Consider the following 26,681-nt stretch of genomic DNA (forward strand, 5'->3'; position numbering starts at 1 on the left):
GCGCTCGTCGACGTCGAAACGGAATGACGTTCGGTCCCCGTCGTCGCGCCACCCGGAGATAGTCGTCCCGTGCACGGTTGCCTCCCCCTACCCTTCCTCTTCCTCTTCCTCTTCCCCCAGCCCCAGCCCCCTTCCCGCCGCCGCTCGCCCCGCCGACCAAACGAGTAATTAACTATCCGCGTGTGGAAGAGACACGTGTACGATTCTCCCTCGTGCGCCGCTGCGCTGCTGCTGTGTTTGCACACAGGCTCTTATGTTAATTTACCTTGACGCCGCTGCTCGAGTCCCCCTGCAGCTTCTCGTCGTGTGCTCATCGTCGCCGTCACCCCGGCAGCCCCGAGGGCGAGACGAAGATCGGAGGGGATGGAAGAATTTATTACCACCCCCCCTTCCTACTTCCTTTCTTTGCCTTTTAGCGTATAGTACTTTTTTTCTTTCTTTTTTCTTTCATACCTTTTTCGGTTTATTCAATTTCCCTATATTCTTTTTCTGTTCGTTTATACCCGCACGGTTTATACTACGGTATTATGTACGCGTATAGGTAGGTATGTTTTGTCATTGCGAATACTTATATAATGTGACGAGAAACGGTGAAACTTGGCAGGCTGACGGACCGAACGCACATGTGCGAAATAATTGTATTCCATTGATCGGCGAAGTCGTAGCCTGGCCATGTGTTCATCTGCTAGGCAGGCGAGCCAACCTCCTCGAAACGGGTCGTGAAGTGTCAAACTCTCCCGCGTCAAGTGTCGAATTGAAATGATGTTGTTACGACGATTTGAAGCAGTTATTAGTCGTGAGTCGATTAAGAATTAAAGTCTGCCAAGCCTTAACGGATCACTGCATCGGCTATTCGAGATCTGCTTAGCTCAAAATAATTCGCATGAATATACGTAACCTCCGCAAGGCCCGATTTACAGCCAAGGTTGCCACCTCTCCGGGTTTTGGCTACTTTACTCCGGGTTCCGGATGGACAATTAAATCTCCGGGTAAAACGTATGACCCATTGCGTTTTCAGTTTTATTGTCGCCGTTAACAGCCGCAAGGCCCGTAAGTCGCAAAATATGATTTGCAATGTTAACGGCAATAACGGCTCAAATGTTTTGCCTCCCCCCCCCCCCCTTCCTCGATCACCGGATCGGTAGTTGACGTGAGGTGGCAACCCTGTTTACAGCTGAATTTAGTGTGGCCAGCCTTTGTGATGAAATAACAAAGCTCGCAAATGCGCAGTCAGAAGTACCATCTGTTAAATTTCGCCATTTCCTGTTGATACTTTACCTACTGCAAGAGTAAATAGTGAGGATTTGTAATAATGTAATGAAATATTCGTGACGGTGCGGTAATATAGGCATAAAAACCATCGTCCTCGGTACGTGGTAAACTTTGAAATAAGTCAATAAGAATCAACACGGTACAGTTGTGAGATTGCGAGGTATAATCGTGTCTACGAAAATGAAAATCAGACGGGGGCAGCTAATTAATAGATAAAGACAAATACCTAAATGACGCTGTTAACCCCTGTAACTATACAAATATTTGACTTTGCCAATTCTGTAATTCCGCGTTTTCCTACGGAGGGTCTTTCTACTCGACAATACCTCATACTTGTACAGTTAGTTATACGGATATCTCCGTATGTATAAGTTGACGGTAATAAAAGATCCGTCGGTGATAGTTTGTAAGTAATTTGTCTTTCGGCGTGTTCGGAGGCCCGTTCGCGGCGGCCGTCGCCTTAGCGATGCGGCGATGCGAAAATTGAAAATTTACGATACCTATTTCAACCAACCCACGTTCCGTAGTTATTGTTGTCGGCGTGTCCGAGCTCTCCGGCGTTCCGCCGTTAACAGTTAAAACGAATCGTTTCGGTACGCGGTACAGGAGTGGCTGTACCAGCCGACGTTGATTTGTGCCAACTGAATAGCATCCAACGAATCAATTTCAAATTTCGACGCGGTGTATTCAAGACTCAACTGTACGAACTGTCAAACAGACGGAACGTCGGACTGACGGATCGTGGATTGCGAATTTGCTGACACACGATGATACACCGTCAGATGCTGTAGTTCGTGAAAATGTTATAATTATTGCTCGCAACAATTTAGGAATGGAAAATCCGTTTTCTACATAAAAATATCGACAGGAGTTCGAAGCTCAAAAACGGAATTTTTTTTCTTTCTAAAATTCGAATCTCTCCGAGTTGTTGAAATTCCTGAAAAAAATAGGGATGTGCAATTTGATCGTGAGATGAAACTCTGCAGCGATCATACTATTCATGTGTTATACGTGAATAGTATGAATACATACATACAGAGACGTAGCTCGGTAAGTAACGACCGCCAATTCCGTCCCAAGAATCGAGGAACGCGAGAGAATATTTATCTTTGACATTGATACCGTCGGCCATTGGTACCACTGGGTTATTTGTATGGGTGTGTTGTGGGTGATCGAGTGAATTATTCCGAAACGTTTATACCGCGATTTAAATTTCTATATACATAGATGTCCGGTATATATCGGGTGCTGACAAACCGTGTTGTACAATGATTGTAATGTTATTACAGCGCTGGGCACCTACGGCAAAAGTATAAAACGCTATTCTTATTTGCGTAAGTATGCAGATGTGTACACGCCTATACGTGTTACATGCTTTATATATATATACATTGAATATATATACTGGTGTATTATACGCTTCTCGCGGCTCGATTCATCGTTCTCAAACTCCCTCGAGCAACTTCTTCTTTGATCCGGAAAATTGGAAAAGCGTGTTGGAAAAAGAACGAAAGAAACTTGAGAGAAAAAAGAACCAAGCAATTTCAGAATATTTGCCAGGCGGTAAACCAGCATAAATTTAAGGAGGAGGGGGGTTCGAATTGTAACATTGGAAAAGCATAAGGATACCATGAATAGACGTTGATCGAGCTGAATTTGAAAAAATAAGGAACTGCTTGTTGCGAAAGTTCAAGCAGATAGCAAAGATCATATAGTGAAAAGTGATTATGGAAAGATTACACTTTTCACATGGTTGTAATTAAAAAATTAAGCCTAGTAACATCAACGTCGTGCGATCGATTATTGATATGTATTATGTTACAATTTAATTGGATTGCTAAACGGGTTCGTAGATTTCCGACCAGTCATTTAATACGAATTTATTGCTTCGTTCATGATTTATAGAAAAAATGATGTAAGTCAAAGTATTGGTGCCAAAACGAGTATTTAAGTTACACAAGACTCGATTAAGACCAGGATAAGCATAACAATTTAATCGATATGCCAACTAAAATTGGAACAAGAAATTGGACTATTAGTTTTGGAATGCAGATAAATATTACGAACACCGAGGAGAGTGAAGTTTCGCATTCTGACGCTAATAGTCCGAAACATTCGGTACAATGTCACCTAAATTATTCCGGCATTAAATCGTAGTCGAGTAATTCAATAGGGAATGAACAGTATTTTTTTGAATCAAAGAGTAGCTTTGTGAATTGTTAATAGTAGTCGACAATAATTTATTATCAATGCATCCGAAAATTAGATAATTGTGTCAGTACTCCTGAACGTGTTTAAAAAAATATCAGTTACCTTTTGATTTGTAAAGTATATACGTATAAATTTATTGATATTTGTCAATGATCCTAGGTTATAGGCATAATCTTCGCAATCTTTTTGCACTCTCAGACATTCTGGAAAAAACTGAATTCGCATTTTGAAAAGTCGTCTTTGAAAAATTTTCGAATAGGCATCAAGTCAAAGTTGACGATGTTTATAATACCAAACAGCGTGTTTTGAGTTTAAAAATTCGTGTAAACGTTCTTCTTCGAGTAATAATTATCGTCGGCAGAACTGTGCGAAATTTGCTAACCTGCCCGGTGACGAAGGAATTTCGTCAAGGTGTACGCAACACCCATTACGCAGGTAGGTACGTTGGTGGTATACAATAGTCGTCTACAAGTGATTAAATAACAACGAACAAAACCGGGCGCTGTTCCAGTGGTCGGCAGACAAGCATATTTCATTACCGCGGTAGCTACCCTCGCCGTTCCAACGTAGACGACTATTACACACCGAGAACCACACGCGTGTCTCATCCTTTGGACGTCTTGAACCTGTCCGACGACGGACGTTACACGGATGCTGCTGCGGTCTGGATACGGGAGGTGGGGTAGGAGACAGGAAGGAAGGTAAAGAATGAATCACCGAGCTGATCGTAAGCGACTCTTCCACCGAGAGACGACGAGGCGAAGTGCCAACCCTAATGCCAATTAGTGCCATTCTAGGGAACCAGGCCTCTTATTTAACGAGGAGAAGAGAAGCCCACTGTTGTGCAGGCAGAGACCGGGACACCAGGGGCAACGATCCAATACCCCGTCGGTCGACGAGAGAAGAAACATGTCGTCCATTCGACGCCCCTTTTCCTTCTCCGCTTTGAGAGCGCAGAAATACCTACCTACCTCCACTCGAATCTTGGTAGGTAGGTACTTGTGTTCACTTGTGTGAGTTTGGCAGCTATCCGCTCGGTTCGGAAGAATTGTGTCGGTAACCGTCCGTTCGAAGTTTAACGGTTAATTTCACCAAATTCTGCAAGTTTCAGATTGATACGCGAAAAAAGTTTAGATGTACCATAAGGTGTGTGTGTGTGCGCGTGCGTAGAATTTCATTCGTTTCAACGTCAAGACTCATTCCCTTCGCGCAACACTGTGCAAAATTAAATAGCTTTGAATTTTTACCAATGTTTCGAACACGTTTCTGGTGAAATGAAAAATATTTTTTCATAGATTTTTCTTCAGGGTACTTTCACAATAATTTAGATAAGCTTGTCGCGTTACAATAGGTACACTGCACTAATTTCCATACACACCATATTGAACCCATCGAAGATTCAAGTACTACGTGAAAAAAAAAAGAAAAAACTTTTTCCGGGAAATTCAAACAGCTTCGGCAAGAGAACAAAAACAACGTATGACTCGAGCGTCTGCAATTCGATAGTTGCGCTGTATAAATGCACAATGATGCTCGAAGAATAGGAACACAACCGCGACGACAAGAAAAGAATGAAGAACGAACGAACAAACGACTATTCATCTTTAAGCAAGCGGCGCAGACGTTAATGGTGCCACACAACACTTGTGACGGTGACACCGAACGAGCACAAACGTTGCCCCCAGTAGAAGTCTCAGGTATGATTGCGTGAACACAGAGTATATATGTGCAATGGTGATTCCCTCCGCAAGTGTCGTACGGCCAGGATCGACCCTCTGCCTGGATGCCGGAGCGATCGGCTCGTCGAATTAGGGGCTTGAAAGATTAGAAAAAAAAAGAAAAAAGGTGAGGACGATCAGAATAGGGAGCCTTGCTGTGCTACCGAGAGGCACGGCGAAGAAGAATAATAACGTACCTATGTATGTATGTATGTATGTACATACTGAACCCCAATAGAAAAGGAGAGAGATGAAAAACGGGTCGAGTTGCTTGGCGGCAGGGGAAATGGTGAGGGAAAAAAATAAATGGAAATGAAAGGTCCATTGGAGGAGACAAAAACATCGAGTTTTCGAAAAGGACCAATTTGCAACACCCTGTGTTGTAATAAGGGTCGCATCGTTGGGCGGGGCGCGGTCCTCTTCTGTTATGGCTATCATGCATGCCGCCCATAGACCCTAGGGATTATTGTTCGGCTTCGGGCTCCTAGGTCTGGAGAGCTGCTGGGGAACCCAAGGGAGGGAAACCCCCGCTTGCCACCATGGACCTTTAGACGCAACACACCACCATGGCACCCGGAACGGCTACGCGCGCTTACGCGAGGCTCTCAGGTTTGGGGGGCTCGCTGCCGTTGCTTATTGTGTTACAGTTTCAGGGGACGGATGGAAACCACCCCATGCAGCGGAGCTTAATGTTGTTACCAACATAATAGAATTATAATTCAGGGGCTGACTTCTGAAGCCCCCATAAGTATGCCTCTAACCCTACCTGACCTGACCTAACCTAACCTAACCTAACCTAACTGTGCGCCTATGAAGTTTGTTATAACTGTGTAAGCGATCGTGTTTTTTAATTCATTTAAACCAAATTTTCAGAGTTAGCGAAAAGTCGCACTTGATTTTCTTAATTATCTTAAACTAACCTAAACTAACCTAATCGTGTGCCCGTAAAGCTTATTATAATTATCTGAGCGATCGTATTCTTTAATTTATCTAAACCAAGTTTTCAGATTTACCCCAAAGTCGCACTTGATTTTGTCCATTTAATTTTTTATACTTTTGATAATTTCTCGTCTCGTCAGTTGTTCAAAGTATGCCATGCGCTTGAAGTTTCGATCGATCAAGCTTGATCAAGAAAAGTTTGAACGATGAACGGATATACGAATGCAATATTTACTATTTTACGCTAATCTCAAATATTAAAAATTTAACCATCGAAACTAAGTATTATACCAGAAATTTGAGTACTCGATAAAAATTGATCAATTTCAATTTTACGTACATATTTTTACGTACTATATTGTGCAAGATCTGGAAATAACTCGTTCTGCGTTATAACAATCGAATAACAGAACATTTAAAGTCTGCCGAAACTCAGATTCGAATGAAGTTTCAAACTTCTCATGAAATTCATCGTTCGACACGTTTCACGGAAGAATTCACGTATGTCTACAAAATGAATAAGACAAACTTTGAAACTGTATCAATTTCAAAAAAACACACGACAAGTTCATCATTCAGACAAAATAATAATAGAATCCAACTGCGAAGCGCACCTATACACAAAAAACGGTCAACCGTTCGTCTTGTGAACTGTATAATCACATCAGCTGATCCGATGAGGCTGAAGCTAACAACCAGAGTTAGCAGCCAAACGTGTAAAACTTTGTGGTAATATCAAAAATAAAGTTCAGTTTTATCCTCGTAATTCTATAAAAGTATCGGGGATGCGAGGTATTTAACAATATTTAAATTCTTCCACTTAATTACCTTATGCGAATGAATATTAAAACGTTTGACTGCTAATTCTGGCTGCCAGCTTCTGCCTCCTGCTGAGCCGTATGTGTGTCGATATACAAAGAAACAGGCAGCGACGACTATCTATAAATCGAAATAAGCTGCGCTACTAATTAGTCAAACACCCCTAATCACTAGAGACTATTAGCTCGTATATAGTATATGAATACACCTCTATGTATGTATGTCCTGTGCGTGTTTGTGTGTATTTATATAATATACCGAAGCAGCGGTGTAACTTCTCGAGGCTCGAGCAACCAAGATCTAAAATTATCAAACGCTCTCTTTCTCTCTCTTTCTCTCTCGTCCGCTTCTCCGGCTTGGCTCTCCTTCCCGTCGCTCAAGTTCGTTGATCGATCGTTCATCACCGTGATCTTGGTATCTAGTACATGTATAGGGCCATGTTTAACTCGACTACGAAACTGGTAGAGATCAATTTGGTAAACTCTGAGCTCCCTCTCAACGTTTACACGCGGTGAAATTATTGCCGCCAATCGATGAGCCTCCGTCGTCACAACTTTATACTGCAGCGATTATACGCACGTATTTACATTTCTGTGCAAGAGTTTTTAGCTGCGTTATGTATATACATTTTACGCGGAGGGCGTAGACGCACACGTACGAATGATGATTTCCTGCGTAACCGACGACGCCATGAATAACGCAGACTCGAATGTGCACCCAATCATTATTGCCACACGGTGTGCCAGAGTACACACATATATGTGTATAATAATAGCTGACATGTGTGATTACTGGTAAATTAGGTTAATCGCACTGCCGATCGAAGACACGATCAATGATTAAATCACACAAAGCAAATTTCTCCAAAAAGAGATATTATTCATACCTATGCCTTTTTCGTGAGAATTTGAAAATTACACCCAGTAAGTACATAAAACATGATAAAAAAACCTGCACTTTACAGGAAAAATCAGTTTTCTTCTGCTTGACGTAGCTTTTTTCTTTTTGTTCTTTATTTGCAAAATGAATTCTTTCACATAATCCGCCGTACGTTTAAAAATGTCGATTTTTGGCCCAACTTTGCTGAAATTGTCATTGAATTTTCGAACATGATGTAAAATACATGCCGGTATTTCCATGTTGGATTTTCTACACCTGCATAATTATATCAAATCCGAAGTGAACAATGACACTTCGCCTCAGTAAAAATTTCGTCGTAAAATAGTACGTGGATTAGAGAGAGAGAGAGACAAGAAAACTGCCGGTAGTAGAAGACTAACTATAGTTTTAAATAATGTAAATCAGTGTGTTGTAAAATTATCACTCAATTATACTGACACGCATTTTATATTCCGATGATTTTTCTTTTCTTATTCTCTTCTCTTTTCACCGGAGACTTTATCCTTCAGAAGATCGAAAGGTCGCAGGCAAGCGGGCTGGTGTTTCTCGTGAATAATTCCAGTCAAGAACAAAAGTTGACTTGACTTGAGTCGAGTCGAGTCGAGTCGAGTCGAGTCCTCGGGCCAACCAGCCAGCTAGCAGCTGGTACTTAAAACGAAACTAACAAGGGAAGAAAAACACGACGACGAGCTCGGTATTAAGCTAATTTTTAATCGCGTTTTCATCGGCTTATTCACGTCGACGACGAGGAGGAGAGCGGGGAAACGGAGGATGGGACAACGTGAAGCGAAGCGAGACGACGAAGCTTCGCATGTATAATAAAATGCTAGTTAGTTGGTTAGTTGGGTAATTTCGTTTGTTCGATTCCTCGAACGGCGGCGGCGTCGAAAAGTGTCGACAAATACTACCGACGACGACGGTATTTTTTCAGTTGTTCAAATTCACGTTATCACGTACAGACGCACGTACGAAAAAAAACCACCTTTAGTTATTGTTTTGTGCGCAACCATTTGCGGGATAAATAAAAAATAAAAAATTCAGTTCGCGTGGAGGATAAAATCTGTAAACCAAATGTAGAAAAAATTACACATGGTTTTTCACATTATTCCTCGCGTTGTTGCAAATTCAGTACGAGTCTCCGAATGTTATATTACAAGAACGCTTTAGTATGGGAAGATGACAACTTGTGCAATGATCCGTTCGACAAAAACTTATTAGCGTGATTACCTGATAACCAATCTCGAGTTGAAAATGAATCTAAGACGATTTGTTATTCTCATTTAATGGACGGACAATACGTTTACGAATAAGATAAGCGATATGTTTTACAGGGTTTAAAAAGTCGTAAGGATACAACGAATGTAATCGCTTCGAATGCATTGGGCATACAATCGGATTTTTTCACTTCAATCTTCACATCTATTAATTTTTCCAATTTTTCTTCCTCGTGCGTTGAAAAGGTATCGTTTGGATAGAATTGGTCATGCACGTTGTACCTGAAGGTCCAATCAATCAAACTTGATCGAAAACTCAGGTTACCAGAAGCACCGAGTATGACCAGGCTGAAGTTAGTAACGTTAACATAACGAAGCGTCAGAGAAGGAATCATTATTCCACAATTTTTGTATGACTTTCAAGGAGTTGACTATTTGAAATATATAAGTATATTTTGTTTATCATGGTTTACTAAACTTCATACAATCTTAAATGTGCGAAGTAACGATTTTTCCTGAAACATGCATCATTAACCTAACGTTATTAACTTCGTCCCCATCAGTTCAAACGATAAATATTTCCGACGAATTCAATCTATCCCGGTTAATCATTCGACAGCACGATGTCGTGAAATTACGACTGAATATTGTATCGATTTCTTTCCGATCCAGCTTGATCGAACCTCGGGCTCGTGAATCTCCTTTAATTGGACCCTTCCTCGATGATCAGATCGTACGTCCGATGCATCGTCGAAACGTTTATAAAGAGGCAAACAAACGAGGTTGGGGTGCAATGAAATGCAGAAAAGCCCCTGAAGGTGCGCGTTGGGTACTTCGTGCGCGTACACGCGTGCGCTCGCACGCACGCACGCACGCACGCGGAGGGGCGGAATGCTCGCCCCTCGCTCCGGTTCGGCGCACCCCGTTGTCCTAGTTCATTGTCGGGGAGCCGAGGCCCCTAACCTCGGCACGTTGCACCCCTCCTCCTCCATTTCGCAACCAGTTCCCATCGTCCCCACGTGCTGCCACGCCGCTGGATAACGCACGGCACGCCGCAACGGCACGCAGCGCGCGTTCAGAGACAGACAGCATTATTTAACTAACCGCTGATTAGCTCGAAACCGAGAGTCCGTCGATATCGCGACTCTGCGATTCAGGACGGATTGTTGACGCTGGCTCTGCGCACGAGTCAAGTTCGCATCCCACTTCGCATTCGATTATTTGTTGTAACGAATGACGGATGAATACCATCCGGTACAGGGGTTCGGTAATCGGTCCTCTGTTTGCGAGTTGCTCCATCCTGCTGTAGGATTGCCGTCATTTTCTTGTCTCCAGATATATATGCGAAACTCGACGTTTCTCTTTCCTTCTGTCCATATATTCGCCGCTTAGAGCTCCAGAACTACCGAAGCGATCTTGATTTCATCTTTTCTACGGATAGCTACAACGTCTGGACAGATTTTAGGCTATATTTCGTTATAGACAGATCAATGATCTTGGAGTTATAAAGATATTCGTAAACCAAGTCGAAACGGGATCACACACTTATGCGAACACCGACCAAACTCTTACAGATATAGAAAAGTTATGCTCAAGCGGTTTCAACGTCTCGACGAGTTCTACAAAAAAAGTCCAGGAGAGCATATGGCTATGGCTGATAGTTTTACCACAAGAAACATTTGAAAATATTCGCGGGCGTAACGGCAACGAGCTGCTAGTTTCTTTCACAAACAATTCACCCCGATTTTACTTAGTTTTTCAGTATCAAAATGATACTACAGATTTGGAGATTTCAATTTTCTGTAAAATGCGTCTCGATCGCGACATTTTTGAATCGAAACATGTGTATTTGTTGACGAAATACTTCTCTGCAAGGTTGCAGACGCGCATAAATGGCTAGGAGGATAATAATCTAGTAAATCGTTATTGCTGACAAGCAAATAGCATAAATTGCAAGTTTTTCGAACCATATGCTTGTTTTAAATTCATACAAACTTCTTCAGCAGTTTGTACAAAATAAACGGCAATCTTCAATGAGTGAAATTTTTTTTTCTCTGTTTCAATTAACATCTTACCGTCCCTTTGCAAACGTACGAGCGATGGAAGGAAATTGAATTTCAGGATTGTGTTTAGAAATGGTTTGAAAAACTTTATTACGGATAATTACACCGCAAGGTTCAAGATTTTTCACCACTTCAAAATCAAATAATTCACAATATCTGATTGAATTTTGTTAAATTCCATTTCTCTACGCTACGGTACCTGGTACAAATCGACTGTTTTGTCCGATATACAAATCAAACTGTATAATACGTAATTTGGTTTGACGGCTCACTGATTAATTAAATTTTCACAATATAATGAAATCGAATTCCCCTCTTCAACACTCAGAGACTGCGTAGAATAAGAAGCTCCGGTTCAAGTATACAGGCTTTTGAAAACTGGAGCAACAATATTGTTTCGAATATTCATATAAATACCCCAAAGTGCTTCGAAGTTCAACACGACATGGTTATTATCTATAATAAAATGGATTAGGTTAGGTCAGATTGGGACGCGCCAAGTTAGATCAACATAGGTTGGTTCACCGTAGGTCGAGTTGGGTCATGTTAGCTTGGGCCAGGTTAAGTTAGGTTAGGTTAGGTTAGGTTACTCAGTTTCAGCCAAGGTATTCAATGCCTGTGAAATTTCATATAATCTCACGATGGAAAAGCCACGTTTAAAAATGCGACGGTAAATTCATTTGTACGCCTATTGCGTTATCCAAATAAAAACCGGAACAAAAATTTAAATATTAGATTTTCGCGCCATTAGTTTTGATCCACCTTACCTAACCCACTTCGACTTCTTATTGAAATATTCGTTCTGCAAGATTCGGTCCGAATAAGACGATATCAACAAAATCGAAACAACATGTACTACGGTTGAAGGAAACTATCACGTCTGTGAAGGTTTCGGTATGGCCGAGGATCGTAATTTCAGGGCTTTCTTTCTTTTCCTCTCACCCTCCGCGGAAGCCGAATGCGGACAAACAACCGTAACAACAAACAAGCAAGTTTTAATCCGATCGGGGAGAGTCTGGTAGATTAAAAAGCTGGGGGCGCGAAACGTTTCGACCTCCGATAGGCAGGCAGGCAGGCAGGAAGAAAGAAAGGAGGAAGAAACCGCGGCGGTTTTTCAGGCACTCCCAGCGACGAAGCAAAGGTGTGAGCGACGGCTGGGCGACGCGACGCGGCGGTTCGTGTCAATATACCTACGCGCGAGGAGCTTGACGTCAGTGAGGCGGTAAACTCGGGATTACGAGACGCGCGTCGTTAAAGGCTCGCGAATAATTACCACGCAACGAGCACAACGCTGTCGGTGGGACAGCGACGGAACCGATGAATAATAAAGATGATACTCACTGGATGTCTGGCGGCGGCAGCTGCGACGACTGCAGCGGCGTTTATTCCAGCACTTGGATACATCTTCCAGGTTTTTAACAATCGTAAAAAACACTCCCGTCTCTCTGCCCCGCCCCAGGGAATCGCTAATCCTGTGTCTCACAGAACTGGCATCACCACTCGCACCGCACTTTAATTTATATATCACACTAAAATCCAAACGGAGGATCCTGCTTTTCTCGTTGTTACTCTTATGCCCCTGCGAGCCATTCACACAGCCGGAAACACTCTTTCCCTCCTCTGCCTGGTTATTTACATCCGGTGTAATCCCTATCTCTCCTCCGATCCGTCTTCGGGTTTAAACGCGACCGGTAGTATTCTTACGAGGCACTCCAGTATTCGCGGTACGTCATCTCGGACGCGGAACGACGGAACCGAATCAAATAAAGAAACAACAGACGATCGCACTCGCCTCACTTACCTCGCGTCGGCGTAAATAACAAAAGACGCGCGCGCATCAAATATTCGTCGACGAGTATAATCGTCATTCGATCAACCACCACCACCGACAACGATATCAATCAATTCATCTCGCACCGGCTTAACGCGCCTCGTTCGTTTTGTCGAGCATGATAGACTGACTGGCTCGGAGCATGAAACGCGCGAGAATCAACCTCTCGCTGGGACAACTTCGGAGCAACTGACGGTTAACCGAGTGGTGGGGATAACCCCCTCCCCTTCGGCCGTCACTCCGCGCTCCCCGCGCCCCTCGCCTACCGTCATCGCGACGAACCCTTCGCTCCGCTGTTGCTTCTCAACCGTGGTTTTCCCTCGTTCCCCTCCAGCACTTGCTCGGAAGCGGTGCTCGTATTAACCGCCCGATACCTACCTACCTTCTTTAGTCGCGGTATTAAATTAAAAACTAAAAACCTTGCCATGCCGTATGCAACGACCCGCGTCCGCGGTACCGAGGACGGATAAAAGTTGAATAATATCGACTCGGTTTTATTCTCTTCTTTCCATCTCTCTCTCTCTCTCTCTCTCTCTCTCTCTCACTCTATCTTTCTCTATCCCTGATTACGATTCGTCAACATCAATCATCATAAATTTCAATCTCTCCTTCCACACATTTGTCCCACACCGGCGAGCGGCACCGCGCGCCGTGTTTATATATCGATTGTTCTTACCACTCGTGTTTATTTGGTTTATTATTTATTTATTTATTCTTTATGTTTTGATGCACACACTTGTTTCACCTCCGTCCCTCTGTCTCGGCCGTTATCTTAATTGGAAATTTTTACCGTCGAAATGACCTCATAGTCAGGAATCTGCAACAATCATTGTCTTCTTTCCAGTTACAGTTTCTCACAGGCGAGCGTGTAGTAATGTACACCTCGCTAATGGCCAAACGTTGGCGTGTCCCAGGTAGATATGTACAGGATCATGGTAGGTATAGGGAAGACACATAATTATAATAATCGGAAATTTTTACACGGTGTAGCGTAAACTGCGAGGTTGGTTGATTTCGAATCGTGATTAAAAATGAAGAAAAAAAAACGGAGCGCGGGGAAAGAAAAAATACCGACGGCGGGGGTTTTCGGTAACGCGCACATATTAGCGCAGCGAGCCGCGCAAACAAATCGAAGTTTTTCGCAAAATGGCCGTCACCAGCCTGACACGGATGCCCGCATAAACTCTCTCCACTCGTGATTTCCCTCACTTTCCCCATACCCTCCGCAAATATGGCGCCTCCTCTCCGCCCGTTTTACTCAACCCCTGCTGCCGCCGCTACAACCCCCGTGTAGGATGGGGCCGCGGCGATATGCGCGCGCGCGCTAAGCGGACCTGTGTGCGTCAGCGCGTGTAGAAACGGGTAGTAGGTAGGTATGTACGTACATACGTGTACGATGGTGGTACATACCTATCTACCTACCTACCTACCAACGCGAGTATCACGCTACACAGGGAGACCCGAGCAGTTTCCTACTTGATTGCCGCTATCGTCTGCTCGCTCGTAAAGGAACTCCACGCGGACTCCGATGCTGCTTCGACCAACCGTTTCGCTCCCTCGACTCTCTTGGCCAATTGGATACGTCCATGCCCCACTCTCGGCTGTCGAGACTCGCTTCCGCTGGCAAAGAGTCGAATGAAAACTCACCGGCGGCCAATGGGACCCTGCCTTTTTCCATAACGGAGTGACAGCCGCGTGTTCGGTCCGCGCGGACCGAGCCCGCTATATACACGGACGGAATGAAGGTGCCATGCGAAGCCGCAGCGAAACATGAAAAATAGGGGGCTACACGGGGAAAAACACGGCCAGGGGCTTCGCCCGACTCCGACGAGCCGCGGCTGAGGCGAAGCTACCCGGTGAGTGAGTGGGCCGGGGATGGATTCCCCGATTCTCCGGGGCGGGAGATGGGGTTGGAAAAGCAACATAACGAAACGTCGATCGCATTATCTAGGTTAGGTGGGCGGCAGACAGGTAGAGTATATCCCCGGCGTATACTCGACCCTTAATCTGAGACGGATTTTAAGCTCCATTGTCACGATTCACGGAAGTTGGCAGACGCGGCGAGGCGACGCCGAGGCGCGGAACAAAGCTCTTCGCCTGCAACAGTCGGTGGTTAGCACCGAGGGGAGTGTTGGTCTTGCCGACTTGAACATGATCTTCGACGGGCGCGGATGATTCGACGTCCGTTGCACTGCCGCGCATTGCATTCTCTGCGCGCATGCGGCGTGTGCGTGTTCGCCTCATCCGCGCGTGTGTTTAAGCCACGGGGAGGTGTTTTGTTTATTGCAAACGCTTTTCATTGCTCGTTTCTTGCCGCGTACCACCTTTCGCCTCGCGGTCGGTTCCCTCTTTTTCGCCTTGTTTCGCGGTAGGACAAGCAAAGATGCGCGGCCATGCGGGCAGAGTCGAGTGTTGGCGAAGCTGTCGGTTGTGGTTGTATGGAGCTGCCGCCGCCGCCGCCGCCGCCGCTGCCGCTGCCGCGAGTCGGTGTGCACGACGCCGTGTTCGCTCCTCGGTATAGAGGTACATACATAGATGCGTGTCTCCTTCGTTCTCGAGCGCGGTACGGGAGCGAGAGCCGGAGAACGTGGAGATGGAGAGAAAACCCGATGCGGTCTGGTGGCTAACCGCACAGCGGTTCTCAACTCGCGGAGGCCTTGAGAAGGCTCACGGCGTACTGCCGCACAGTCAGAGGTTCTTGCCATCCTTGTAAGACTCACTTGTTGTTGGAAAATTTATCGCGAACGGTCGATTTTTTTTTCTTTACCGTTGGCTTATACCGTCTATACCGAGAGGAAATGGTGAATCTTTACAGTCATAGTGATCTACTGCGCACGCGCAAGATACTTGAACACTGTAATTGGCTGGCAATATCGTTGTTTCAGAGTTCGCTGGACCTACCCAAATCACTACATAAACCACAGGAAATCTGATTAGCCGAAAAAAAATCCTATCGCCAACGTAAACTTCATAATCCGCGTTTGATAGTTAAAGCTTGAGTCGGCCAGCCTGCGTGAAAGAACAACAATGCTGGCGCATGCGCAGTCTGTCAAGTCTCACCATTTTCAGTCGATGTACGAAGAAAAAAAATTTTGTCGACTTCGTCGGATGTGGCCATCAAATGTGGCGGAAGAAATTTTTTATTCACTCAAATAAATCATATTTTAGTTTATAACTGCGCACAAATTCCAGTTATAAAGTTCCTTTTCAATCATATCAAATAAAAAAATATTTCGTTTCAATTTGATCGTCATATTTGATAATATCAACAAATACTCTCTATGTATGTATACCTATATGTATATACATCTGTAATCAATGGTAAAACTGGTGGTTCTTTCATCGATTCATTACTTTCAATTGAAATTACCGATTTTAATAAATACCTAACCCAAGAATAGAGACATATGGAATAGATATCAAATACAACAGTGATAAATATCATGTGGAAAATGCGAAAAATTTTTTTTGATTGATTTGGAAAACTACGTAAACGTAATATAATATCTAATAATAAACTTAGATCAAGATTTCAGCAAAAAATATGATTGTAAAGAGATTATTTTATGACCATGATCAAAGAAAAATCAAAATAAGCGAGTTCAGTTTTGTTGATTATGTTTTCGTAATGTGAATCGAAATAGGGCGAAAAAAACCAGAAAAAATTTTTAGCCGAGCAATTGAGAGCCTAAGTGTGTTACGACGTACGCCGAGAACCCGTTTAAAGAGTTTGTTGTAGGTTCCGCGCCATTGATGACTACCGCGGTACGGTAGGTCGCATTTTTTTTTTTTGAACACACTCAAATATCGAGCGATCGACCATCGTGCACAGTCGCCTCTTGAACAGTCCTTGGAAAACAGCGGTGAGAGACCTTCTTTCGGCTGTCGAGTTTCTCTGTGACGTCGTGAAAATAGCTCGGAAAATAGTGGGTTTGCAATTTGTCAAAACGGCGGTTATACTACCTTCCTCCGCCCCTATTTCGAACAAGCCAACTCCACGTTGAATGACGCCGTGTCATGTGCATGTTTATACATGTGCGTTATACGTACCTGTGCAGGTATATTTTTTCACACAAGGGGTGTCGTGTTTCGGAAGAGTCGGTCAATTTCTAAGCACAGAGAGAGGTGTGGGAGTTTCGTAATAAAATTCTATGGCTTCGCGTCGAGCAAAAAATATGTTATAAGTCTCACTTGACGTAATACGATTTCTGTAAAATGTCCAAAATGCGAGTTTAGTTTGAAATCTAATTGGTAATTAATGTTGTAATCATTATTGGATTTATAGATTATTTTTACTATCCACGTCAACGCTTTGATTTTACTCGAAAAAAAGCAAAGAGGTATCTGATTGCGATTTCTCAAAAACAACGAATGATGAGTTGGTGTTATCGAGGTTGGCCGTCGAATGAGTAAAACAAAAGTAAGTAAACCTACTGGTTGAAGAAAAAAATCGCGGTAGTTTAAGTTCAGTGAAAGCAACACGAATTTTATATCTTTACTCTTTCTGAAACAATAAAACTTGTGCGTTACAGGCATGAACATCGTTTTATAACTCTCTTTATATTTTTCGAGTTATTCACAATGTTCGATTGAAACAGAACACCCGGTACATGTATAGCGACGTATTCTTACAGGTCGGCTGGTTTATCGGGTAGTAAAATTCTGCAAACTACCCAACGGCAGACTTTTAGCTTACCTTAAATTCCCCTGCGAAACCGGTGCTATTGCAAGGTATATGTACACACACAGATACGAGTATATAGACGGGTAAAGGCGGACAGGTGCAGGTGCTCCATTGTTACCATAAACTCACTACTACGTGTATTACCCACCAAATATTGTAAAATCAGTTGTATACTACCTGTGGCGAGGAAGATTCCATTGTTGCTTCAGGTAAATGCGGAAGGCATCACCGATTGATATTTAAGAAACTAAAATTAAGCCGCAGTGTATTTAATTATGCAGTAAAAAATGAAATAAAGAATATAACTTTTATCACATGTGGTTATATTTATTGAATTGTATTATTTTTTTAACTGTGTGAATTGTGCGAAATGAATTGAAAAAAACATATAAATCTTCGGGTTTCTTTTCTTCTGCCAATTTCCGCCATCATTTTCTTCGACTTACGAGAGAGGAGAGTTGACACGAATTTATCGACATTTTATCAGTGAATAAAAAATACCACCAGAAGTCAGCAACAAACGTCCATCAGAAATTGAATTATAAAGTATCCCTTGCACTAAATTTTTTAAATCAGAATCCATAACCGACTGTACGAACTTTAATAGAGATAGAACCTCCCCGAGTGTGGAAAATCAGTCTCGAATAAGGTCTCAGTAAATTCAACTAATTAAAAATGCCACAAAAGATTTTTCAAGTCAGATTTAAATACTACGTCCGAAAATGTATGTACACATCTTTTGTAATCCAAAACAATGACAAACTATCGACTTGTTTAAAGTGCGTGCTCAATTATTACCCCTTGCTTAACCCAAGGTAGCCAACTCAAATGACCGTGCCTTGTTTCAAGCGTAGGACACGGATAAGGTACCTACAAGCATACGCAAGGTCAGTATTACGAGTACAGAAATATCGCTTCATCTCTCTCTCTCTCTCTCTCTCTCTCTCTCTCTCTCTCTCTCTCTCTCTTTCTCTCTCGTTCTCTCTCCTTGAAAGCACACTGCACAATGACCACGGTGTCACGAGGCATATTATACACCTCGTATAGTGTATGTGTACACCAAAGCGTTAATTGAATTAGTCGGTCCTTTCCACCCCCCTCCGTCCCGCAAGCCCTCAACCCCAGCCCCACGCAATTCCCACCTCCTAGAAATTTTTAACGGACGATTTGCCTCGGGTCTCCCTTCAGACCGAGTCACTTATCCAGTTAGTTACCCTCGCTCGGCTGTTCGACATTTCGTCACACCGAGGGTGGCCTTCGCGGGCCAAGACGAGGAACGGGTGACCCTGGGATGCGTCTCCGGGTCCCTCGCCCTCCTTCGCCGTCGAATTCCCCACCTCTTCTGCCACTCTGGCCAGGCCAGGATTCGAGTCGACCCTGCAGCACTCGGGTTTGGTATCACCGGGAAGCGGCAAACTGCCCGCAGATGTCGGTCGTAAACCCTCCACGTTCTGCATTGTATCTCTAGCTGAATACACGCCCTTAAATAAATCTATCGCCGAGATGGAGAGAGACAGGGATGGGGGAACCGCTCCTCACACTCTTACACGGGGTCGGCACCTTCGCACCATCTTCCCTATTCATCGCTGTGGCAACGGTGTATTTGGACTGTTGGAGGAAAGTCGCCTAATATAGGGAGCATCTTTGGATACTTTTTGCTTTCTTTTCTTTTTCACGCTTGAAAAACGTGGCGATTGTTAAGCCGCAGGTTGTCTTACGCTTACTTATGTTGTGGGAGAATGACGAAATGTACAGAGGGGTGCTGGGCTTAGTGTTTCAACGTTTGATCGTAAAATCAACATTTTAGATCTTTGTATTCATTCCGCGTCAACTTGTCGCAGGAATTGTGACGAGCTCGTAAAAGAACTATTTCTGACTATTCCCCAGACTTGGAAAAAACGTTATAAAAACTGCGGAATAATGTAAGAAGATATTATATCCGTCCTACCGCAGAAAAACAACAAATGTTGAATTTATATATCAGTTCAAAGCGTGAACAGGACCACAAACAGAGTGGAATATTAGCCACTTATCGGTTCAATTTTTTCTCGCACTTGTAAGACAGATAAGAATCTCCAGCTGAAGCACCGCGGAGTTTGTGGTGTGTGTCTTTCTGTGGTTTGTAAATTCAATACAGGGATTTGAAATTTCTCCCTTTATTCTGACGGAAGATATATGTAGTACTAGAGTCCATGTTGGAAACTCTTATACTGCTACTCGTGGTAGCCATAATCGCACAGTGTCCATCATTTCACATCGAAGAAAAGTGCGGAGCAAGTAGCGCGAGATAGGAAACGTCTCTCACCGTCTACGTTATTGTACTTATGTTTTTCTGCTAGTGCGACGGACTTCTTGGAAGTCGGTATAAATGCCTCAGTATAAGCATCAAATCGGAGAAATGAATAAAAACACACGTCTGGCTATGACGGTAAAACATTCAACACCAAGTAAGGATCAAACCTAACTAGTTGGCAGGGTGAAAGAGAAATTATTATACGGTTTTGAGATAAAGAAGAAGTAAGCGTTAGAAGAATTTACCAATTATCAAAATCGTCAAAACTTTAGCTTCAAATAGCGATATGAGTGGAGTGGTATTTTTTTAGTCTGCATATGTTGCTTTGCCAAATCATGCGATTGGGCTTCATACGTAAAGTAGCATGATCAAGTTCTTCCATTGACTCAATCCAGATAGATCAGTATCGAAAAGTTGAATCCATTTATTTCAAATCATGAATCATGAATGCTTTTAAGCGCGAAGAAAGCTATAGCGATATTCGGGATGCAGTGAACTGAAGTCCTCATATCAACGAAGCTTTAAAAAAATGAAGCCAGTTGATTTGGCCCTTTTCCCTGAATACCACTCCATTTTCAATCCTTAACGTTTTATCATCAAAATACCTAAGTTCATACATCGTGTGATCATAAATTGAACTCTTTAGTTAGAATTTGGAACGGGGTGGAAATCAATGAAGCCCTCCTCTCCATGCAGACCCTTCCTCCAAATCCCTGCACCTTTTCAGATTAAGTCACTATTTTGTCTACTCACGAAACCAATCCGCTTAACACTTTCAGGCCGTAAGAAAATAAAAATTTAAATGTGTTAGGTTATACGTATTCTGTATTCTTTGGTTACAGATGAGGGACAAAAAATATCTTGTCCCTTGCAGGCCTGGAGATCGGGAGCGATATACTCCGATTACCAAGAGTAGATGGGTATTAAGTGAGAAGACGACCGTATTGAGGAGGTTGTAGAATTGAAAATCAATGCTTTTTTGGTAATTTATTACGAGATGGTCACGGGTCTATTGTTTATTAAATTATTACATTCATAAGCTACTCTATTTGCCTTAGTGAAAAAGACTGTAATTATGAACATGAGCTTTGATATCGATTTTTCATTTCAAAACTGTTTAACCCGTTCACTTTAAAATGAAAGCATCAACTCAAGATACCTTTATTTGAGTAAAAAAACACTTTTTGAACAATTTCGAGACGTTCTGGACGTGATTTCAGAAATTGATTTTTTTCTTTAAACTTTGCGTTTTTCTCGCAATGTGAGAATAATTCTACAAAATAAATAGCGGCAATCTATTTGTCAGAAAATCTTACCCCTATTTCATATACTTAACAATTATTTAATACACAATATATCGCGAGAAAATCGTACAAAACGAAAATCAATGTTGTACACTATGGTGTACAAAAAAGCGAATGGGTTAAAAATGGTTGAAAATTTAGTGGAACCGATCAATTTCACTTCCCGATAGCTCAGTTGGTTTGGAAAACTGTTTTTCAAAAATTCACTACACCAAATTTTTTTTCTTTCAATAGTCAATTCAGTATTTGTTGATCAAAATCGATATCAGTGCAATATTGGAAAATTAAATATTCAACGATACTAATACGACCAAAAAATTGTCATTGTGAGATTGTAGAAAATTTTTTTTTTCAGTAAAATGATTCCTCACTGACAATGAGTGAAATCGAACGAGTCTACTGAATTTTTCACCGTTCTAAAGCTGTTTGAAATAAATATTCGATATCGAAGTACTTGTTGATAATTGTAGATTGTTTTTTTTTCTAATCATTAAGGGAAACATTGCAGTTGACGAACGTAATAATTTGATAAATATTTGAGGTGCGAGCGTCTTGCAATCAAATTATCAAACAAGTATTGATCTTCAACTGTACAATCTTTTTAAATTGACGCGGAGTATATATTTAGTTAAAAAAATTCAAAGCATCGAATTAATCCAGTACAACGCTATGCCCGTACGTATACACCTTGCAATCTCGATTCAGTCATTGGGGAAAATCTTAAATATCGTTAGCAATACCGAACCTCATTCGGCACGGGGCTCACTTGTAGAATAACGAAGGCTTACACGATGGTCGAAAGGATAAATCTACGAGAAGTTTTACAGATTTCGAGCGGTTGACTTGTACTGTGCCTCTAATCTCGGGTCTAATCTTTCAGATACGTGAACTATCCGTTCTTTGTATATTCAGAAGGGAAGGCAATAAGCGGTTACAGAGTCAGTAGGACGACGCTCTTTGTTCGAGTATCGTCCGGACCGGCCGACTCAACCTGGTTGAGCGTATCCGCATCGGTGAGGTCTGAGTGGTTTTCGTTGGCGGTACCCGTATCTGGATCAGCTTATTTTGTCATTTATTTTCACACCTTCCTCCGGCAAGCCCCGGCCAGGCGGACGGTGCCAATTTCGTGTAGATCAGACGCTCTCTACCCGAGGGGATTCTCGGTTGAGCGACTAAACTGTCGCGAAAGAAACCCGCGTGGTTTATAAACCATTGCATAGGTAGAGCCATGGTTATTTCAAAAGCGTTTCTACTCCAGTGGACATAAATCGTTGTAGAACGCATTAGGCGGCCAGGAAACTCCCGACTTTGCTCGGTGCAGGGAGGGTCTGATATTTTTACCACACCACTACGCCAATGCGTTAAGACGCGCTTCGCTTCGCTTTGCTTCGCTTCGCCTCGCCTCGCCTCGCCTCGCTTTGTCCGCTTCGTAAATCTCTCTCATCGCTCTCCTCGCCGTTGCGTCCTTCTATCACGAGCCGAACCACCGGCACAAACCAGCTACCTATCCGGACGTGTAGTCCACGGCTCCTCGGTCTGTACGATGTGCGTGCCAGCTTGGCGCGGACAAGCATTTATCCGTGAACGAATGGAAGATGGTTTCTCCGCGCGTAAGCTTCACAGACAGATTTTACGCCAATGCTGTACAATTTCTTCCGCCGTGGAGTTGAAAAGCTTACGCTTGGCACTCCGGCTCCTCTCCGCTAGAGGAGTTCGAAGATGTAAACATCCACGGCGACAAGAAGTGATTACCGGCCGATGTTGTTGGCTCTGCCAGAGGGCGCTTACCCCGTCTCTCTCGTCCCTCTATCTTCGGCGTTCCATCCCGTTCTATCCGGTTGATATAGCGATAGCTCGTGCTAGCCATAAGCCAACCGATTAAGGGGCGGCATCCGCAGTGAATAATTGTTCATTTGTACCAGAATTGAGTGCGACTGCGGTCACCGCGTATAAGGGAACCGTATATAGAGGGAGAGGGAGAGGGAGAGGGAGAGAGAGAGAGAGAGAGAGAGAGGCTGACGGCAGGTGAACTGGCATGAGCTCGAGACGTGGAGGTTACGGTGCGCCGGTGCGTACCGGATATTCCTCATTTGTTTATAAACGCCGTTGCGTTTCTACTGTACTTTCCAAGCTCGCCTAACGCATTTATTTTACGCCACCGTTCATCATGACCCGCCATTGTGCCTTTTTTGTTTCAATCGTTTTCGTTCTCTTCTCTATTCTTGCACTCATTTTTGCACTTTCATTATACTCGCGCAAGGGGCATTCCGTGTCAACTCGATCCTTTGCCAACCCTTGTCAGCGTGGATTTTTTAGTCCTACCGCAGTCACAGCTGTACGTTGTAAAGCTCCTGAGGTCGGAGCATCGCGTGTAAATTTTACGATTTTTCTAACAATTGGTTATTACCTTCTAGCTTCGTTGCCTTGAATTTTTAGTTTTTTGTACAATCCGGTACAGTAAAAATCCGACACTCGTATCACGAAAGATCTTTCGGAGGAAAAAAGTCACACGTGGAAATTGAATTTAAAGCCGAACGTTATCAATCCTTTTCGCGAATTTTTACTCTTCCACAAAGTATGCGTACATTGTTCTCTGAGATGACGGAAGTTTCGTAAAACAGATTCGTCGGTACGAATGACTGCAGATTTTTTCAACCGTTAAAAATTCGGGGAAAAAAAAACAGAAATCACGAATTGCAAAGACAACCGCCACGGGCGCCTCGAGTTCCTGGAAAAATCTAAATATCCTTACGTTTCTTTTCGAGGCACGCTATACGAAACATTCCAGTTGCAAGGAAAAAAACAGAAAATGGCAAGGGCCAGAGGCAGGTTGAGTCGGCATGGAATGCCCGGGATAATAGGTACATTGGATAAGCGACGGTGGAAAGGGGGGAGGGAGGCTCTGCCAGAAAGGCGAGGCTTATGCCTCTGCGCACCGGCTTCTCCTCGGCGATCCCACGGTGACTTAATAACATAGTTTATTACATTAGACTAATGGGAGCCGGCCAGCATACGTCACTAATTCGGTTTTTAATACTGGTTTTTTTCAAATCAGTTTCACAGTCTTTCTCATCTCTCTCTCTCTCTCTCTCTCCCTCGTTCCATGCACAATGTAGGCATGGGCTCGATTTATCAAGCACGCGCGTTGTTGTTGCGGCCACGGAGCCGATAAAGGCTTACGTCAACCAAACAATTTCGGTGTATAAATTATGGCATAATCTGTACACACGCGCTTGCACAAGGGGCGGCAGGTATCCCCAACCTATTAGGCCGACTTCTATTTTATTTAGTCGATCAGACGGCCGGCCTGTAACAGGAACTCGCGACCACCGACCGACGCATGTCCCGATCGGGTAGATTGATTATTGACAACTTTTTTGTTCAACGTATCACGTAGGTCTACCTCGGTATATCTTGTTCCGTACACACGATGGACTTTTTCTGTACTTATAAGAATATCGGTGATTACTTTTTGACCACTGTACAAATAATATAATACCACAGAGCTATGCACATACGAAACCGTATATTATGGGTTTAGGTTATACGAGAATTTATATTGCATGTATATACAACGGTGTGTATATATGTGTACTTTAATGAAACGTTTTCTAAATATTGTATCGTATATGCAAAGTGTCGGTATGTACATAAGCGAGAAAATACCGTGGATCACCATTACTTGCCAGAAATAAATATCCGAGTAACGTAATACGTTTTTTTTTCGTTTTTTTTTCTCAACTCGCGGTTCTCCTCTCTTCGCTCCTGATCCTCGCTTCACCAAATGCTTAGAAGCTTTTTGTATTCGTGTTACACTGATGCAGCATAAAATCCTTAAGAGTTACTGCAGGCGGACAGAGCTTCTAACAAGTCTGGCCTGTTTTCAGTTCGTGGTACTATAAACTGAAAGTGGTTTAGTCCGGACAAAAATGGCAAGGGACTGTTTTTCGTTTCTTTCTTTTTTTCCCCAACCGTGATTTACGAGAAAAGTATTTCACCAGTTTAGCTTGTATGATTCGTCGTGAAACTGCATTTTTCAACTTTAAACCATGTCTATTCTGTAAATAATCGACTCATTGTCCTGTTTTTTTTTAAGGATCAGTACTTTCTTTGCGAAATCACATCCCACCTCAGGGGTGAAAATATTTTATACGGAGTGAGTAAATTAAAGAAAAAAACATTTTTTTTTTAACCATTTCGATTCAAGACAATTTATTACCTAACCTAATCGTAGGTAATTTAGTCGAAATTGGCATCAATTGAATAACCATATGGCCTCTGGACGTATTATTTTTTAGGAAATAAGCTTGGAATCAACTTAATTTACAAAGATTGCTGGTTCTCTTAAATTGAATAAATTATCGAATCCGAAAAATTTTAATAAATACTTGATTATAGTAACCAAAGGACGATCTATTGATTTGTTCAACAAAATTAGTTTTTTATTTGACAAGCCTAAAAACGTTATTCAAATGTGAAGAACTCTTCTATCCCGCATAGGTTGTACTGTAATAATTTATGGATTAAAAAAGAAATCTTATACTTTGTGAGTGTGAAATCGTTATTTAACAGTGATAAAATACAACTAAACCAAGCATAATAGGAAGGTGTTACCGAGGATCCTGAACAAAAATTGAAAATATACGTTGCGTTAAAAGTTTTTTCCTTGGGAGAAAAGTACCAAAAATAAATTATCAACGATACAAGTTTCGAAATAAAATAATGAATTCACTAATACAGGCGCAGAGTGTAATTGACGTTTGAAAAAAAAGTTTTGTTTCACGCAACAGCAGCAATTCCAAGCAATGTATTCTTATAAGTGAATTACGACTTATTATTGCAGGAATACATTTCTTGTAGTTATTTTCGTATAAAACCACAAACTCTTTCAATAATCTTGTTAAGCATTGTACGTAGAATGGCGCCGACTGCGATATTTTTGCATCAGTGCTACGTAGGCTTTGATAATAGTCTAAATGAGCGACGCTTACTCTGTCGGTAAGGATCGATTGTAGCGTCATCTAAATCGACTGATGACAGTTGACTGCTACGAGTCATCACACAACAACATAATTTCAATCCGCCACTTGACGCGGTAGAGTTTTACATCTTTCTAGTAAGTTGGCTCCCCTGCCTAGCAGACGAAAATATTGCCGCGGTAAGATCTCGCCGGCTGATCGAGCTCACGATCAGTTATTTTGCGCATGCGCTGCCGGTCATTAAGCCTGGTAAGTTTCACCGTTTCCTCTTTATACCTATGTAAGTGTACCTCGCGTATAGATTGCTGGCTACAAATTGGATCATGGATCACTTGCGTGGCTTGCAGCACAGCTGCGCGACGTATACATACTTTTTTGTTTATACGTGTGCGTTTACTACGTAGTAGTATGTACTTATAATCCACGAAGCGGCAGCTTACGAAGAGTTGAGCCT

General features: G+C 42.7%; 1 protein-coding gene across 8 annotated transcripts in view; it reads right to left on the minus strand.

The window, feature by feature from the left end:
• Nucleotides 1–26,681, minus strand: part of LOC124307333 (protein groucho-like) — a 133,438-nt gene that overhangs the window by 84,534 nt on the left and 22,223 nt on the right. For 5 of the 8 annotated variants that reach the window (XM_046768894.1, XM_046768895.1, XM_046768893.1 and 2 more), the window contains exon 1: nucleotides 12,478–13,141. The exons of 2 other annotated variants lie outside the window; for them this stretch is intronic. In XM_046768894.1, the coding sequence (XP_046624850.1) occupies nucleotides 12,478–12,540 (63 nt within the window). In that variant the 5' untranslated portion in view covers nucleotides 12,541–13,141. Of the gene's footprint in view, nucleotides 1–12,477; nucleotides 13,142–26,681 lie in introns of those variants that run through there. One more of the 8 variants, XM_046768898.1, reaches the window with a different exon arrangement.

The sequence above is a fragment of the Neodiprion virginianus genome, chromosome 6 (genome assembly GCF_021901495.1).
Source record: "Neodiprion virginianus isolate iyNeoVirg1 chromosome 6, iyNeoVirg1.1, whole genome shotgun sequence".
NCBI lineage: Eukaryota > Metazoa > Arthropoda > Insecta > Hymenoptera > Diprionidae > Neodiprion > Neodiprion virginianus.